We start from the raw sequence: 20,053 nt of genomic DNA, 5'->3' as shown, positions 1-20,053 counted from the left end.
CTATGTTCACCAGCTAATCACTAACCTTGTCTGTACATTTGGTGCTGGACAGGTAGAGCACAGTAGAGCTGCTGAAAAGAGCTGCCTGCTCTGGCTGGAAATAGGGATGATGAGAACAGTGAGACTGAACAAAACAGTAAAGTTGCGGCCTGTAAAACCAAAACAATGAGCTGAGAGACGCCAAAACACTCTGTAAAGTTGAGGGGGACTGCAGAGTCAGGTGATAAGTCTCAGTGGGACTCATTTAACATGACACAAAGTCATTTGATTCATTGTCAATATGAAAATGTATTGGAATAGCTTTAAAGATTGGGCCAAATTCACCATGTGTACTCTGTATTTGTAATTGTAGAATGTAAACTTCTTCGCAGGTTGTTGAAGCCCCCAAATTCCCAAATATAAGACCTTGGACATGTGTCTTGTGTCCTTATTGGTACTTGCTATGGTCCTGGTCCACAGACCTCACTATAAATAGTTTTTTTCATTGGAACTGCTTTACTGAAGAAATGGTTCCTGTGTAAACTGTTGACAGTTTGTTCTGTGGAGTAACCAGGACACTGTTTCTGGGAAGAGTTGTTGTTGCTGTTGAATTCTTAACCACACTACTCTTGTTCTATGGATGCTGATGTCGGTCTGATGGTTGGTCCACCACTTTGGTCCAGACTGAAATATCAATATCTATGACTTTGATGATCCCCTGACATTTCCTCTCTTGACTGTTTGTTTTAAGTGAAATGTCGTGACAACTGTTGGATGGATAGCCATGAAATTTGGTACAGACATCCACGTCCCCTTCAGAATGAATTCTAATCACTTTGATGATCCCAAAACTTTCCATCTAGCGCCATCGTCATCTTATTCTGAGGGAGGCAGAAATCTCAGGGATGAATATCTTGGAACAAATGAAACCAAAACTGCATGGCTGCAAGCATCTGCATGGCAAGATACCACTAGAGGTAAGTGAGACATGTTTTTTGTGATTTGGGTGAACTAACCCTCAAGGTCATGGGAGAGATATCATCAGAAATGTATCAGATTATTTTTCGCCACCTTGTTGTAAAATCATTCCCCCCCTTCATCTCTCCCTCCATCTATTGGTCGTGTTATCCAGCCACTGTGTCAAGCAACGTGTCAGCACTCAGACTGAAAGGCTCTCTGTTCCCCTTAACTCTCCCTCTTCCATTGTGTTCATCTGGATGCTTTTCCAAGCTAAGCCTGGCACAGGCCTGGATTTCCGGAACCCAAAATGTGAGCCCAGGGAACTGGACTCCTCCGGGAAAGGGGAGCAGCGGGAGATGGAGCGCCACTCAGAAGCAAAACAAACCCAAATATCAGGGGTTTATTTAAAATCTCCCCGTCTTATATTAACAGCAGTGCTACAGGCTACTGATTAGCCACAAATGGGTAAGGGGTTGCTAAGCCTCATTTAATATCCCTTGGATATATGAGATGCAAAATACAGGCAGGGATTGTATGTGTGCATTGTCATTAATAACATATTATTGCTCATTTAACAGTTACAGAAGCAGTGTGGTTAACATTCTTTTAATATTACATTGTTAATATATTAATACATTGATGGCACACGGAGCCACATATGTAGATATTATGTTATCTGATGTGCTTCCAAAAGAGCTGAGGCCTGCCCAGGTTATTGTAATGTCAACACTGAGCATATGATCTCACTGCAGCGATCTTTGACATTGAAGGATTCATACTTGTTTGATGTCTTACAGTTGAAATGCCCTGCGCAGGAAGGAAGTGCTCACCCACTGGTCGCCTGTTCCATCTTCAGGAGCTCTATGGGAGGGAGGGAGGATTTCAGTGCAATATTTACAGTGACCTTTTCCTCTCACTGGCCAGGGGCCCATGGGAAAAAACTGGAGAAGACAAACAATGAACAATAGGGTTCAGGGATGAGCAATGGTGCCAGCGCAGCATGCGCCATTACGGGATGTGGATTACAGAGGGTTGGGGGGTCACAGCAAGGATCAAGGCACCAGCAGTGTCCCTCAGGAGCACACCTGGGACACCTGCTCTGAAAGCCTGTGCTATTTAAAAACACAACATGCAATCACGTGTTCCTCGCTAAATGAGAATATTGTCAGCAGAGGGTATAGTTGTTTTTCTATGGAAGAGTTGGACATTTTATGACACACTCTTATCTTCTTTCTTGCCAAGAGTTAGATGAGAAGACCGATGCCATTCTTATATTTGTCCATTAAATATGACGCTACAGCCAGAAGCTGGTTAGCTTAGCCGAGCGTAAAGACTGGAAACAGGGAGAAACAACTAGCCACTGCCACTAGCCTAGCCAAGAAATTATGCAGCACATAACCACAAGTAAAACCACAACTTGTCGTTTAAACACTTCTTCTGACTCCATCTTCATATCTTACTCTCGGTAAGAAAGCATATAAGTGGATTTCCCAAAATTTCAAACTATTCCTTTAACTAAAAACAAGGCTCTACATAAGTGGTTCCTGCTCTTCTGTACTTTAAGACGTCAAAAGTGGCCTTGGTGGATAAACATGGATACATATTCTCCTATTTTCCCGTGCAATACATTAATAGCTCAAAACATGACACATGCCCATTGATTTGTAGATTCACCAGTTGGTATGTGTGAAATGCCACTGATGTTCTCATTCAATGGCTAAGGCTGTGCCACTGAGACTAAGAACAAAATCTTCCGGCGTCATTGCTGTAAATTGATGTTTATGTAGACAAACAGCCCCTGTGTTGCATCAGCATCTGTGCAAACTCCCAAGTCACAGTTTGATCCCTCAATTATCAGATTGCCCTGTCTAATTGGACAATATGGTTTCCCCGGGGACTGGGCCTTGCCTTATCACAGAAATTATTTCTGCCCTGCACAATTTGGTGAGATAAATGTAATGGTATCAGAGTTGCAGTGTGTGCCTGGGTGGTCTCTGTTGCATTTCTAATGATGCTGCGCCTTTCCCAGAACAAGTGGAAATACCTCAGTGATGCACCGTGAAAAGAGAGATGAGGAAAGAAGCAAAGCTCCCACTGGGCCTCTGAATTCTCACACAAATTACATCCAACACTTCAGAGGAGCATGCATCTGCTGCATTTAGTATTATATCCACTCTGTGCACAAGCTGATGACTCATAGATCAAACTGATCATCCGTTGTTGTTACAACACATCAATATCTCAATTAATTCATAATAAAGGACCTTCAAGACAGAGGTGCAGAAATAACAACTCCAAACCAAACAAGTCAGTATGATACAAATAAAAAAAGAAATTCTGGAGAAATTCAGCCAGATCAGGATCAGTCTGTCCAGGTAGTACTACAATAAGAAAAAGTAACAATACTACAAATACACTGTTAATGAAAAAATACACTACGCACAGAAGTGAAATGCACTTTAAGCACCAAAAGTAAAAGTACTCATTATGCAGAAAATTTCAACATTTCCTATTATAATATATATTATACTATTGGATTATTTTTATTGATGCATTAACATTTAAGCAGCATTTATTTTAAGCAGTGCTTTATAAACTGTAGTTTAATATTTAACAATGTATCATTATTTTATAATTTGATCATATGTTTTGTACAGTATGTAAAGTGGACTAGAAGTATAGAGCAACATAAAAATGGAAATACTCAAATAAAATACAAGTACCAGGGGGAGTAAGATATATCTATATCTGATGACATAGTTACACACATAAATTGTCAAATTGCATGCATATCATCAAAGATACCAAGGACCTTACCCATGTAATGAATTAGTTAAAATGTTAACTTCAAACCAAAATCACTCCTGTTTTGTTTTATTTTATTTTATTTTATTTCATTTTATTTTGAAGGCTATGGCTGAAAGCCGGAAGTCATCACAGGATACAGGAAACGTTCGCTGCAGTCCAGCTGCTGTAAATTGTAAGTTCCCATTTTCTCTAAGATAGTTTTCTTCTAAGTGCTCAAGGTAGAGTCAACGTGATAGTGACTTGTGATAATGTAAGCGCTTTGTACGACTACGACGAACACAAATGACAGCCACAGCTAACCGAATAACCGCATAACGAATAGCTTGCTAGCGAACGGAAGTTAGCTTAAGCTAACGTTAGATGTCAAATTTGTCAACAAAGCTGATATCCCTTTCTCTAAAACCACTGATCGGTTGTTAGATATGTTGCTGTAAGGTAGTAACGATAGTCGATGATAGTAGAAACAGCTGACAGATGCTCCTAATGTTGTCGTCTTTTACCGTCTTAACGGCAACGCGATTAGCTAAACCAAACTCCATTGAAATATCTGTCAATTTAGAGGTGATGTTGCGTTGTCTTTTGTAGAACATATTTCAAGACATCTTGAGAAGGGTTAAATTCGGCGTATTAGTCACAGTATCGTCTAGCTGTGGTCACTTGTTTTGTAACTGCTTTATTTTGCAAACGTACCACAGAAATACTCCCCATCATCTGTCTTTTTCTATGTTTTTGTCATTTCGTTTTGCTAGTCTCCAAGTGGTGAGTCATATAGACGTTATTCCTACCGTCAGTGTGATATTTAAACAAATCGTCTGTGATGCTCATAGCACTAAAGAATGACACTTGCTTCAACTTTCACCCTTCCGTCCTATCCTCCAAGCAGCGCTGGATGCATCTCTCACATCAAGTGAAGAAATTACAGTGTGATTGTGATAACTTGAGACAGAAAAAGTCAGTGAAGGAGTGTTGTATGCATGAGAGAACCTGCTGTACTAACTCATTGCCAGGTTCCATGATCTCTCTCCCAACTTTTATAAACACTGTGCAATGCATTCCAATTAAAACAGATTAAGTCATTGCTTTTTAATAGAGAAATAATGATTGCCTATGAAGGGCTCTATAAAAACAGCCAAAGTGTTTTGGAATTAACACCTTGCTTATACTTTGAAAGCATTGAATGTGTACAGATGTTAATAAATGATCGCACCAAAAGACCTCATATGACTCAGAAAGGCAGTCTTTCATTGATTGGAAGACACTTTGATGAGAATAAACATTAGAATACTGTAAATGAGGTTTTTAATGCATCACTACTAGATGACAAATTATTGGTTTATAGTTAATGTCCAATCATCTTAATGTTCCATTAAGCCACTTGATTGCAAGTATAACATTTTTTGACCTTGTCTCCTTGCCATGACTTTGTCAAAGACAGATAATTATCTGTACTGAACCAGTTCATTTGTTTATCATCATAGGCATCAATTTGTTGGCTTGTTTTGGAAACTGGATATCAGTCCTCTGCTCAAGGAATGATCTTGTTATTTTTTAGCATAACATTGTCTCAGTCTGCTCATTTAAACTATTTAATGATGTCCCCTCTTTGCGCACCCCCCCCCCCCCCCCCTTAATAGAGTGCTAGTTTAAGAGGCATAATAAATGCCAATATGAGGCTTCAGTGAAAAAGCTTGGACCTGTGGAAGTGGACACTGTAATATCTATTGTGATGAGTTGCCATTGATTCTGATTTCAGTTAAATGCTGCATCTTTAAGGCTCACAAGAGTATTGTGAAGGAGTTGTTGCTTCTCTTTTTTTAATATGAAATATGCAATAGGGCTGCAACTAATGATTATTTTCATTATTGATTAATTATAATCAATAATTATGTTGTGTTATAATGTTATATTATTATGTTAAAATTTCCCACAACTCAAGGAGATGTGTTCAAACGGCTTGTTTTGTTTGACCAACAGTCCAAAACCCAAAGATATTCAGTGTATTGTCATATATAACAAATAAAGCAACAATTTTCATATTTCAGAAAGTGGAACCAATGAATGTTTGGCATTTTACGCTTGAAAAGATTGTAGGATGAACTGATTTGTTTGTGTCATTCAGTAGTGGTGAAAATTGTGAGTATGGTGTACGAGTATTGTGTGTGGTTTGAAACACCCGAGCCCACATCTAACTGTCATGGGACTGATAAAGTTGATAGAATCCACATTTTGTGTCAGTGAGCAGTAATAACGTGAGCTCAGCTTCTGTTGTTTCACAAATGTTAGATCAAGCCTATGAATCAGAAATCAAGAAAGCACCGTTTCAGCTGTGGTGGCCCATACAATTGATTTCTAGTAGGTCTTAAGGTTAAGATATTACTTACTTAAAAAACGTTAAGTCCTCCCTGTTTTGATTTAGACACGTCTCTCAGCTCAGAGTCTAAGCTTCTATAATCCTTCTCTTGTGTACATTTGTCAAGTATTGTTTTAATGTACTTTCTTTGAATAGGCTTTTAAGAGTACCTTACCATGTGTGTTTGTTCAACTGATTGATTGCGTGAGAGTAATTGATTGACAGGTCGATTGCAGGCGGGCGCCATGTCGCAGGAATAAGTTGTCATTGAGCTCCTCCATCATTTGCGTCGACATCTACATTAGCAAGTCCTCAGCCTTTCAGTGAGAGCCTACAGAGCTCTGTGTATCTCCTTCTCTTCCCCAAAGTCAGCACTGCCTGGATCGGGGGGGATGACGGGGGCAAGGCTACACTGATCCATTTCCTGCCCCCCTTCTGGGGCTCTAATTGAAAAATTTGGGTGGCCCTGCTTGTTTGTTTTGGTGGAATGTGGTGGGTTGTGTTTTTTGAGGCTTTTCCTCAGTGCCGCTGCTCCGTAGACCTCGGGGTGAATCGAGCGACGGGGGTCAGGCCGAGCCTTGTTTGTGAAGCGGCACTTCTCTCTCACCCCAGTCTGCTCTCTGCAGTCTGCCCCACCTGGTAGCCTCCTCCCTGCTGACAGGCTTGCTGGGCCACTGGTTTTCACAGTATGGTTTCTGTGACCCAGTCAGACCTGGACAGACAGACAGAGGAGGTTTGGGCTGGGAAAACAGGTCACGGGACTGCTTGAAGAGACAAGCTCAATACTAATGGAGTCAGCTTTCTTAGTGCAGATCATGGGTTTAGACTTGATTAGAGAGTGATGCAAAATGTAAACAAGTAAGATAATTGTTAATTGCAGCCCTAGTTGATTATTTAATTAGTCAGTTTACAGAACAGTAATCATTGTCAACAACAATTCTGATAATTGATTATGCCTTGTACTTATTCAATTCAATTCAATTTAGATAGTTATCAAAAATGCCAAACATTTGTTGGTTCCAGCTTCTCAAATGTGAGGATTTGATGCTTTTGTTTTATACTGTAAATTGAATACCTTTTGGTTTTTGACTCCTCTGACTTGGACAGACAAAATTAGCAATTTTATGTCACCATCCTTCTATTATTAGTTTTTACTATTTTATAACACCTATTATTTGAATAAATTATAAGAAAATTATTTTGATTTTCAGATCATTGTTCAGTGCAAAAAAAGTCACTTTCATTATCATCCCAAATGTAAATTTTGTGGTCTTTTATGATAGTAAATTGAATATTTGGGGGTTTTGGACTGTTTGCCTGACAAAACAAGCAGTTTGAAGACTTCAGCTTGGGCTCTGGGAAATCGTGATGGGCATTTGTCAGTAAAATAATAAATGATAAATAGAACATTGGCTGATAGGCTGCAGCCACATAAACAGTTAATTAACAGAAAAGGGGGAAGTTTCATTGATAATGAGAATATTAATAATTAGTTGCAATCCTAAAGAAAAGGGTTGACTTGTATTGTAAGCATCGATGTTTGTATAACTCATGATAGCATGTGACTGTGATGATTCTCACGCTGGTGGTGTGTTTCTTATGTAAAGCAGCTGGGGCAGCAGTGTTACAGCCTGCCTCATGAAGGTTCAAATCTCTCCATTTCGCCATGTCATTGGGCAAAGCCGCCTGTCTCCAGTCTCTTAATCCTCTGAAAACATCTTCCTGCATTTGCAGGCCTATACTTCATATTTCTGTTTGTTGTTCCAGGATTTTTATATGGGAAATTGGGGACTTCACTTCGTTAGGCCTAGCTCTGAAAAGCACTTGAGACTGACAAACAAACAAACAGACAGCCCTTAAGATAACAAAGCCTGTGGGCAGACATCATGATAGTCAGATAGTGAGCCAGAGGCACACATCTGATCACTCTGTCCTCTTTCTCTGTCACGAAAGACTCTCCATAAATGCTGGTCTGGCTGCATGCACAGGAGATGCTGACTCATGATGGAAGAACTCTGTGACTGGACAGTGGTCGCAGCATCTGTTTTCAAACAGAACCCACACAGTTCATGTTATTTATGGTCCGTTTATTTGAAATATGATACAGTTGGCACATATTATGGTCAGGTTTTGGCTATCAGCTACATCGCCCTCTCCACATCTTAGAGGCATGTGGTGGCCTGGGTGTGAGCGAACACTGTGGAGGATTGTTCAGAGCTTCGCCCAGCCTGTGTGATCAGACCACTCATCTCAGGCTGGGTGATGTTTGGCCCGCTCTGTCCATTCAGAGGAGTCGGGGGGGATCTTTGATGGAATCTGGTGTTTGTGTAATGTTGGGGAGCACGGAGTGAAATGGTGTTAGTGTCGGGGGGGTGCCGGCGTAGTGAGTTAGCTGCTCTGATGGGAGGTGGGGGGGGTGAGGGTGATGAACTGTCTAAATGGGTCCCTTTGTGCCCCCCTAAACCCATTACACTCTCTCTTACACACACACACACACACTTGCCAATCACTGCCATATGCGAGTCACCTTTGAGCTCAGAGCAGCATATGATCTAAGGTATGAACGCCTTATTCATGAGATAGTCATGTGGCAGTGTGTGTGTTGATATGGTGGGTCGGGTGGATAGATTGCCATGTCCGTGGTGCTGCAGAGAGTTTGTCATGTTTGAAGTTGTTGAAATAAAAAGCTATCTAAAGCTATAGCTAAGCTAAAGGTCAGACCTTTTGGTGTATGATCTAAGTGGAGGTTTAAAGCCCTTGCAATTGATTTTGGTGCATTATGTGAAAGACCGTGAAGATTTTTGTGATCCAGACCTGATGTCCCTGATTTGCAATTAAGTGACTTGAGTCTTAGATAAGGTTGGGTGATCATTTTAAATCTGCAAATACAAATGTTATCTTTTCCGATTCATTTTTCCGTTTTTTATTTATTAATTTATTTTTTAGTGTGTAAAATTTCAAAAATAGTGAAAGATGTCCATCACAATTTCTTAGAGCCCAAACTGATGCTGAGACCATCACTCTTATTTTGACTGACCAACAGTCTAAAACCTATTATATATATATATATATATATAATATTTAATGTACAATAATAAACAACTGAGAAAAACAGAAAGTCCTCACATTGGTGAAGCTGGAATCAGCAAATGTTTGGCATTTTTTTGCCTCGTAAATTACTTCAACAAATAATTATGTTGGTTAATTTTCTGTCTATCAAACAATTGATTAATCAGCAAATTGTTTTAATTTTAGATAATTTCATATTGTTAATTGACTTTGAATTGAATCATATCTTGTTGGTAAGATTATTGTTTTTTTTTTAAATTCTGTTGTAATTGAAAGCCTTGCAAAATGAGTCCATATTTTTGTTTTACATTTTACATTGTTTTACATAAAGACTTACTGGACAGCAGTGAAACACAGTTAAAGGCAATCAACATAAATTATATTATTTTATATGTGATTTGCCCTGTTATTGCTCTATAAGATTTATTTTAGAATTAGAAATATTTTTTTTTGATATTGTGATTTTGCTTCCAACCATGTAAGTACATTTGATTTGCTGTTTTATTTTTTGTAGCAATGAAAACTGAACTATACTATTCATCACAACTTACAACCTATTAAAAAGGATTTCATCCTTTATGGAAAATTCCATTTCCTGTTTACTGTAAATGCTCTTCGCTGCAGGCCAGTTAATCATGGTGTCCTTGAGAAAACACCTGTGACAGGTCAGACAGTTTACCAGTGAAAAGGGAGAGCGTTTACTCAACACGCAAAGCATCAATATCACAAGCTTGATTAGGAAATGGTTTTCTACTGTAGTAGTCTTTTCCGATGTGTGCTGCCAATGCTCTCTAAACCCTGTGTTAACTCCAGTAGCAGGGGAAAATCAACCACATAATATAATGTGAAAATCGGACACTATCAAGTACAGTGGGACTGAACTCAGTCTTCCTATTTTATGAAAAAAGAAATCCATTGCAGCCATCTAGCCCAGACCATTGAGCACAGCATTTGTGGGCTGTACTGCGTGCAGTATGTGGAAATTGAATGGTTTCATGTGACAAAACGATTTGTTTAGAGCTTTAATGAAAAGTCTTTCCTTTGTGTCTGCGTGCTCCAGCACCAGACCAAGGAAGGGTTGTCACTTATTAGCAGCGCTGCAAGAAGATCCCAAGCCTCAGACTTCCACAGCTACCACACAGATTAGAGCCAGCCCTGCTGTTTGTTAGTCAGCCTCCAAGGAAAACAAACCTGCCTTTTTAGCCCTATTACCAGTGAGAGAGGTTGGGATTGGGGCTGGGGGCTAACAGCATCATGGTTGGAAGAGAATCGAGCGAGAGAAAAGGGGCTAAATCTGGTTGTGTGTTGTCATTGATTACATCTAGACTTCACAGTGTGACATGGCTTGACACAAGAAATTGGGGTATAATCTTATGGGGGATCCTCTGATGCCCCCTAGAGGTTAATACCTTTATCCTTCTTGTGGAAAATACATCCTACCTCACAAGTTTCCAGTTGGAGCTCCAGAAACCTCTTCTTTTGTTTTCCTCTTCATGCTACTTTTAGGAAAAATTCATTCAGTTAGGCCGCGGTCTGTATAAAGTTATAGTTTGTAGTTTACAGGGTATTTGTGATGGTGTGTGACACGAGACTTGTGCAAGAGTCCCCTCAGTTTCTGCGTGACTTGGTTTGCATGTGTGTGTGTGCACGCTGGTGTTATAGAGAGGGGTCTGGGCAGTGTTCCCGTGTCCATGCACAGCCCCCAGAGTAAAGTAAACACAGCGGCTCTTTTCTCATCCCAGCCGTCAGCAGGCTCTCCCCAGGCCCGCGCCAGAGACCACACACCCAGACCACACACACACACACACACACACACACACACACACACACACACACACACACACACATATATATACACACACTGCCCAGACCTCTCCGCAGATCCTTCCACATACTCGCATACACACAGACCACACAACACCAGCTCGGGCCCCTCGCACGCAACCTAGCTGAGCTGTCATTCTGCCCAGCGTGTATGTATGTCTGTGTAAGAGTGTGTATGTGTGTGGGAGGGGGGGGAGAGGCTATCTGTGTGTTTGTGCACGTGTATTTCCAAGATGGGGGGGGGGGGACACTCCTGGAAGCAGAATCAGAATTATACAAAATTAAGATCCCAATCCTCTGCCCCTCGCCACTCCCACTCTAAACATATGGGATTGATGAAGGATATACCAAGCTCTTGTTTTAGGCCTGTTAACCTCTTATCTTCTTCATGTCAGATCCATAGCCCCTCCATTTCCTCTGACAAGCGCAGCGCAGCAGCAACAACATGAGGTAAATCCCGTTGGAGTTTACTCGTTAACTCCGGGATGTCAGGGCGATGGAGGGGGGGCCCTGTTGCGGAAAAGTTTCCCCGAAAGGTTCCTACTCTTGGAGGTTTCTAAGTCAATACATGTGCTGCTGTTCCACTGCAGCTTTTTATGCCGCTGTGATTTTATTGTGCCGTTCTTTTCAAAGGTGTTCAAAAGTGTTCAAGGACACTGAAATGAAAATATGAGGCCTGAAGTCTTGTGATATTTACTTAGTGCCATGAAGCAAATATTCAGCTTTTCATAAGTTGTGAGCTGGTGGGACTTAAGTGTTAAGGAGGTTTTCATGTGGTTAGTACTGAAACCACTCATCTCTTAACTTATTTGTCAATCAGCTGTTTGACTGATTCATCCAGAGAGGTTCCCAACCTTATTTTTGTGACCCCAGCTATTTAAAATAAAGGTGTGTCTTAACTATTGGATACTTTTTAAATGAAAGACAGGTATTTTAATGAAGATTTATGAAATAATATTTTACTCTACAATAACCGCCATGCTACTTCAGAGTCTTACACTGAGTGGCTACTTTATTAGGTACACATGTACAATTATCTACTGCAATTCAATACAGCAGCTCTTCCATAAATTCTATATTTTTGGTGACATTGTCAAAAATGTGTAAATTAAATTATATGTTTATTACTGAGATCACAGTTAGTGCAGGTGTTGTACTGGACTGCATTAAATTCAAGGGTTTTCTTTTTTTTTGTCCTTTCAATTTACATACATGAGCGGGGGAGATTAGTAGAAACACCTCTAAATATAATGCAGTCCAGTACAACACCATCACTAACTATGACCTCAGTGCTAAAACATACAGTAGAATTAACACCTCTATGACCATGTCAACAAAAACTGAACATTAGAGGCATCATAAAAGTAGACTGAATGGCAGAGCAGTTGCATTAGGTTGCACAGGTGTACCTAATAAAGTGGCCACTGAGTGTGACACTCAGTCTGTTGACACTGATGTTTGAACTCACCACGTCTAATGATACATGGCGCGACACTATGTGTGCAACTTAGCTGAATGGAATTAATCGTGTGGTCTATGAAATGAAATAGTGACAGATCTCCATCCATCAAAATATTTAAACGACAAAGAAAAGTAGAAAATCTGCACAGATGAGAGGCTAAATCAATGTTTATTTGTGACTTAAACAATTTCAATTCTGTTATGAACGTGGGGGGGTTCATAAAGTTCAAGGGTCATGCTAAATACATAATTCATTCATTTTTTGTAACATTTTTTTTTTGATTGAAACTTTGTAGTGAGCCCGTTTGCATACCAGTGGCCCCCGAGGTTTTGCTCCACTTTCTAGCATTTTATAAACGATATGTTTAATGTAGTAATTTAAAAAAACAATAGAGTCATTCATAATTACAATAATCTTAGTGTTGCAGCTCTGGTTTATGGCTCTTGATGCTTGCACTGGCTGCTGCAGGGGTTGAAACTCTGATTTTCTTTTTACAGGAAAGTCTCGCTAACAAGTAGACTAATCAATGTTGTGCTCTGTCAGTTTTGATTTCCTTTGATATTGGCGCCCCCGTTGGCTCTTGGAAGTCTCCTTGCACCTCAGTTGTACGCCTACACCTAATTAGTGACCATATAACTGTGCAAAGGGTTACCACCATGAACTTGTTGCAGGTCCGGTCCGTGTGAACTCCTGCATTGTTTGTGGAGAACGTGTTTTGGCTGCGGAGCAAAAGGGCGGAAGCCTGGCTCAAGCTGCTTCACAGAGTCTAGATTGGTCAGCCTTTTTGAGACCTGGCAGTAATTTATTAGCAAACATCTGTGCTGCTGAAATACATCCTTTCATGTTGTCATTTGGACCCTTTCCCTCTCTTCCTTTGCTCAGCCCCAACATGAACAGATTTGCATGGGTGCTCCTTCGTTGGTACCATAATCTGTACTGTATTGTGTGGGCTTATGTGGAATGATTGGGGAGGCCAGGTTTATTTATCCTTCGCTGTGAGGTTTACATTCTTCCTTTCCTCCCTGCTCTCTGTCTGCTCCTTCATTCTTGGCTCCCTTCTCTATTTTTCCTATTATCTGAGAGATAACTGCTGCAATGCATACATTGTTTGGAGACCTACAGGGTCGGAAATTAACACTAGCTGCCATCCAAATGCTGCTCATATATTGCTTTCCCCTGTCAGTTCTAAAAACCTAAATATCTGGCTGCCTGGTAATTCAGTAAAAGCTGGTTGGCTGGTGAAAAATAAATTACCATGTTTATTATCAGGAGAGGGTTGTGGGTTCACCAGCTACGGTTCCATGTTGACATTAAGAGGATTCTCCCCCCCTCCCTTTTTAAGACCTGGTGGGTATTGTTTACAGCAGATACTTCTAGCACAGTTGGGTGACCGTTTGAAAATGCTTTGTCCGGTTTTACAGCAGTAATTAGTGTATATCTTCATAAGTTATTTCATTCTATTTCCAGAGATATAACTAATGATTATTTTTACTATGACTTTTGATTAGATTTTTTAATTTCAGGCTGCAACCAGCAAATCATTCATTCATTATTAGATGTTGTTCGAATGTGTTAACTGTGTGTGGAGTTGGTTGAGTTTTGTGTTGCTCACCACGTCCTCTCATGTGTTCCTCCCTCTGCCTGTCTTTTTCCGTGTCCAGGTGCTGATCGACCCAGTGTTCCCGTCAGCCTCAGGCCACCATGTCTCGTGCCCGTCAGCCCCCGCTGGTCACGGGCATCTCACCCAAGGAGGGTGCGGCTTGGACCAAAGTCACCATCCGTGGAGAAAACCTGGGCACAGGCCCACAGGATCTCATCGGTAATGCATTTATAACCACATGACTAACCACACACAAAATGTAGTGTGAAGTTTCTCATTTTTAAAAATACATTTTCATTCAGCAATATTGATTTTCACGGGGACCGAAGACATCCATATTCATACTTTATATGCTGCACCTTGATATTTTTTCTTTCTTCTTCTGAATGAAATATGTATGTAGGTAAATAAATGAATACATCAAGATAAATATACAGCATACTTTTAGATCAGCACACAGATGTGAATATTAGTATAAGATGTCAACACATTATGTAATTAACATGTATTTGTTTTATTGTAATTAGTCTTAGGTGCTGATTTTTATTGTTTATATCTCTCGCTTTTATTGAAAAAGAGGGACGCTGATGTTGAGTAAATGTAGCTGCTTTCTTTTTGTCCTGTAATTTCTGCTCTGGTATGTAAAGTATTTTGTAACTTAAGTCGTATTAACTGATTTTATTAACTGATCCATCAACAAACCACAGCGGCCCCTTTTTTAAACAGGCTGGTGTAAAGTTCGTTTTTGTTTATATGATACGTAAGTGGAGAGGACGCCTGATTCTTTTCCCCCTCTGTAATAAGAATTTCATAATTTTCATCATCACTATTCAGGTTTTACTTTCATGACAATTTGATAAGTTGAGTAAAAATAACAACTTTTACATTTTTAAACAAATAATATTTTTTATACCACAGGATATCAGCAATAATGAACTCTGAATTCAAACTGGCTGTATAATTAAATGTTTAAAATGTTTAAATATGTGTTGCATTATAACAATAAATATATTGTTATGATAATAATTTATATAAAGTGTTTTCTAAATTGAGGCAGGTCACAGAAGAACCCTGTGAAGTTACTATAAATTAACACAAAGCAGAAGAAAATGAATTTGCATATTTTAAATCTGTTTGACCATTTAATTGTGCAGTTGTAATTTATATACAACTTTTGTGAATTTATCGTACATGTAAAAACATTTTGAAGTGCTCTTTAAAGGTTACACCAAAAACAAAAGATCCCCCAGCTTTGTCATTTAAGCACTGCAGCAACTTAAATAGGGAAAATAACATTAACAAAAAGCTCCTGCAGACCAACCAAATAAATTATTTAAATATTTTGCAGTTATGTAATTCACTTTTGGTTCTCTTGTGACGATTCTGCCAACTCTCTCTGCAACACACTAAAGACAACATCTTTTGTTTCTGTAAATATTTTGATTGCTGTATGCCTAGTTTGAGAAACTCATGCATTAATGTGAAAACAGAATTGTTGTTGGTTTGTCTTTATTTTATGATTTTCAAGAGCCACACAGATGGACGTCCTCCATCTTGTTCTCATTATGTGTTTGAACGTCACTCTTTTTCAATGCCTATATTTTCCTTCATGTTCGCCAATTCTTCCTTTACCCTACTTCTCTGGTTTGAGCAGAGGAGGGGAAAGGGGGGACTGTCCGGAGGACTCGCACACTGCTCCATGCTTGGCAAGCCGTGCTCTGGCCCGTGATACAGGTCTATTTCTGACCATGAATGTCCCTGGGGCCCGGAATTAGACAATTAGATATGCACAAATGTGTGTGAGTGCTTATGTATTCAAACAAAGTGGCCAGTAGAGAACAGAGGCAGGAAATGGAGCTCTAATGGGCATATTATTCACGGTTTTATGGGCTATTTGTTGATCAGCTTTCACAGGCTTTTATGATGTTTGATTATACACACGTGAAGCTGTCTGAATCCCCTCAGCGGGACATGTCAAAGTAATCCCTGTGTCTGTCTTCTAGTGTCCAAATAGTTTTCAAGAGGGTTTAAAAAGAGGACGACAGATGTAAGGGCAGAGTGCACATTGTGCCTCTAATGGGCCACTTAACACTGAAGTGACACACATTAGCTTAAAGGAGCTGAGTGAGAGGAAAGAAGGTCACGGCCACCCACACCCATCACGACCCCAACTTGAACTTTGACCCCTGGTGACAGTTTGACTAAACTTGCTGATAGACGCCAATTCTGTCTGAGTGAGCTCCTCTTGTTATGGACTGTCTGTGTGTGTGTGTGTCGGTGCCACATTTAGTTTATTTGTACTGTCACTGTGTGGCTGTATCTCTCACCCTTTCACCTTCTCCCCTCTCTCCTCCGTCTCAGGTCTGTCGATCTGTGGCCATAACTGCCTGCTGACAGCCGAGTGGATGTCAGCCAGCAAGATAGTGTGCCGCGTGGGTCCTGCCAAAGACGACAAGGGAGAGATCATTGTCACCACCAAGTCGGGAGGTCTGGGCACCTCCACAGTGTCATTCAAACTGCTCCGGCCAGAGAGGATTGGTAAGACTCACAACACTAAAAATGTTTTTTTAATTTTGCTGGACAATAGGAGCAGAAAGTTGCAACTCAGGCTGCAGCTAATGATTATTTACATTAGCGATTAAACTGATTCATTTCTAAAATGTTTAATCTAAGAAATATTTAGTTTATAAAATGTGAGAAAGTTGTGAAAAGTGCATGTCAGAAGTTCCCAGAGCTCAAGGGGACGTCTTCATATTTGTCTTTTTCCATCCAACAATTCAAAACCAAAAGATATCGACAATAATATAAAACAAAGAAAAGCAGCAAATCCTCAAATTTAAGAGTTTTCGCTTGACAAACAAGGAATAGATTATCAAAATAGCTGCCGATTATTCTTTTTACCAATTGTTTTAGCACTAATTGTAGCTAAGTTAACTTTACAATCTGTATGACACCCTCTCTGCTTACAACTGTGACCATTTTTCAATAAAACAAACCTTATCAGGATAAAAGGAGTGGGATAACCCTCAGGACCCTCAAGAGCAACTGAGGAGAGATGCCTGTGGTGGGCGAGAGAGCTTCATGGTCTACAACTTTAAAAAAAAAACAAAAAAAAAACACACTCAAATAGACAAAACACAAGCACATAAAAAAATAAATTGTTCACCACTTTGGCAACACGTACGTCACATTGATAAAAATAAAACGGTGCAAATAAATAAAACACAAGCAGATTGAATGACCCACTCGCCAAAAACTGATGAACACAAGACAACCACATGACAATGATGTTGAGGGATGAGCTAACAATGTTTATTTTAGTTTTAACAATCTGATTCCTTTATTTCAATATTACTGGAGATGCTGGACATACACAACGTTAGCCTTTTAATAATGACTTGCGTGTCCTCTGGAAACTTCTGTTTCTGTGTACGGCTTGAAGCATTTCTGTATTTGCAGCACATTTCTTTAGTTGCAGAAGACACATGCACTTTACCAGAACCTACAAACATGTAATAGAGTGTACAGAATTTGCACTCGTTTAATTACAATACGAGAAACGTTGTTAAAATATGAAGTCAATAAAAAGCAAGGTATAATATACGGTGCTGCCTGAATGTGCGTGTTTGTTTGTACGTCTGTGTGTGTGATTTCACATCTGGGATGTGTTGTTGAGCTCAGTGACATGTGTCACGCCTCTCCGGTCCTGCCCTGTCCTGCAGGTATCCTGGACCAGTCTGCTGTGTGGGTGGATGAGATGAACTACTACGACATGAGGACCGACCGCAACAAAGGCATCTCCCCCCTCTCCCTGCGACCCAGCAATCCACTGGGCATCGAGTTAGACAAGTACGCACCGAGAACATACGAATACACGCACACAAAAACGGCTCAGCACAATCACACCGCCATAAACACATGCGCTCTACTTATTGAGTCATGGTTTACATCCCTAAACAGAAACAAACTCTCCCCATATGCAGGCGTTTGAAATATTATGCCAACACAGCAATGGCTGAACTGCCTCTAACCGCTGCTCACAGGGAGTGGAAACAGAATAATTGTGTATAAAGCAGAGAGGACGACGATAGAAAGGGATTTGGAAAGAACTGAGGCAGCGACCCACACACATGTTTGTATGCCGCCTCAGAGCAGGCAGCATGGTGCTGCCTCCCACGCGCCTGGCAGCGAGAGGAGAAGTTGTAATATATAGTTTGTGTTGTCAAGTTCTGGCATTTCTAGCTTCATGTTTGTTTGGTTTAGAGGGGCCGGGGGCAAGTGACCGCTCGTGGCCAGAGACGAGACCCCCATAAACAGGCTGTACCATTCACTCGTCTCCACGCGTTGCATTAAACATCCGTGATAAAAATCACAATTCTGTTTGACGTTATTATATGAACACAAGAATAAAATACTCCTTTAAGCATTTAATCGGAGGAGCTGTTTGTCAGTGAAGAAGCGTCTTTGTATGGTGAAGTCACTGGCTGGTTATCCAGCTGTAGCTGTTTGCACCAGCTGTTTGTAATGTCATACGTCATCTAATAGGTGGAGATTGAAAACTCTATAGATTAAAACAGGTGGCACCACAGAAACTAGTCTGTACGTAGAGCTCAGGTGTTACTAAATATTTCCACATGCTTACTATTGAGCAGCTGACGAAACTAGCTGCAAAAACACAATATATGACCCACTTATAGAGAGTAGTAGTAATATGAGTTTATATCAGAGATAAGATTAGAGAGCATTAGTTGCACGACTGTTGTAATGGACTGTCTTCAGTAACCTTCTTAGTTTGGTATCTCCTGAGCTGAACTGAAAACATTGAGGATTAGAATGAGAAAGAGACCAGGAGCTCAAATACACTCACTTCTTAGTTTCTACCTAATCAGTCATAATAATATTTAGTGCCCAAAATATTGTATGTCCATATACAGGGAATGCGTGATTCTATTTGCATACATGTATTTTAATAATGAGGAAACTTGCACTTTCTCTCTGTTCTGATACAGCGTCATTTAACCATTGCAACAACTCTGCACAAATAATATTACATCATACACATGAATGAGTGTGTATGTGTTTGTACTTACTACTAAGTGCTTCTGGCTTTCTGTGCATGAGTCTCTGTGTGCATACAGTACGTCACCGAGTGTGTTCTTGTATATAGTTTTTCTGTTTCACAGATCTTAGATCTTAGTACTGTACTCTCCGTGAGTCGGTTTTTCTACATACATGTGTGTGTAACTGCAGAGTGGGTGGGTGTGTGTGGGGGGTTGGTTTGGTTTGTGTAGGCCACGGGTCATTAGTAGAGATCAAGCTTCCCTAATGAGAGCTGGGTCCTCCAGGGGCACCCAGGCGTCACACACTGCACTTCCCACGCCAAGCTCTCCCATCCTGGGTACTTTCTGGCTGCACACTGCCCCCTGCTGGAAAAGCTGACCCCAACATCACATTAAAAATGTAATTAATATTTACACTTTTGTTTTTTTTTTTGCCAAGCCATCCTCACTCACCATTTGTTATTAATATATGTATACATCTCTTTTTCTTTGTTTTACTGTCATCACAGTTTGCACTGCACGATTTGATCCTTGGCGGTTTATATAGTGTACATCTGTACGTCTTTTAATTCAGTGGAGTTCTTTTATGTCCTGCCTTTCTTCTGTGTTCATCTTTGTTTATCTGTCTTCTCTCAGAGGCAAAATCCCACAGAAAGACATGGAGGTGACATTTCCAGGAATGAGTGGAGACTTCACCAGTGAGAACTTCTCTGCCACCTGGTACCTCATAGAAAACCATTCAGGCTCCAGGTAGATCCGTTGTTGTCACTCATCTTAAGCTACCATAAGAATAAGAAATGGGGGAAAAGATGAAGCAAAAATATTTTTGTTCTCAACTGAAGTAACTAGACAAGAGACAGGAGGCTACAGGGTGGTGCAGAGATCTGGGATTAATTCCCTCTGGCTTGGTTGGGCACACCAACGAATGCTAGTGGGAATCT

General features: G+C 40.3%; 1 protein-coding gene across 2 annotated transcripts in view; it reads left to right on the top strand.

Moving 5' to 3' along the window:
- Nucleotides 1-3,870: 3,870 nt before the first annotated feature.
- exoc2 (exocyst complex component 2) overlaps nucleotides 3,871-20,053 on the top strand; it is a 44,171-nt gene continuing 27,988 nt past the window's right edge. For both annotated transcript variants that reach the window (XM_070908564.1, XM_070908563.1), the window contains exons 1-5: nucleotides 3,871-3,919; nucleotides 14,114-14,271; nucleotides 16,414-16,590; nucleotides 17,775-17,901; nucleotides 19,749-19,862. In XM_070908564.1, the coding sequence (XP_070764665.1) occupies nucleotides 14,154-14,271; nucleotides 16,414-16,590; nucleotides 17,775-17,901; nucleotides 19,749-19,862 (536 nt within the window). In that variant the 5' untranslated portion in view covers nucleotides 3,871-3,919; nucleotides 14,114-14,153. The remainder of the gene's footprint in view (nucleotides 3,920-14,113; nucleotides 14,272-16,413; nucleotides 16,591-17,774; nucleotides 17,902-19,748; nucleotides 19,863-20,053) is intronic.

The sequence above is a fragment of the Enoplosus armatus genome, chromosome 7 (assembly GCF_043641665.1).
Source record: "Enoplosus armatus isolate fEnoArm2 chromosome 7, fEnoArm2.hap1, whole genome shotgun sequence".
Classification (NCBI taxonomy): Eukaryota; Metazoa; Chordata; class Actinopteri; order Centrarchiformes; family Enoplosidae; genus Enoplosus; species Enoplosus armatus.
The sequence above is the reverse complement of the archived record's forward strand: the minus strand, read 5'-3'. Positions and strand labels throughout refer to the sequence as shown.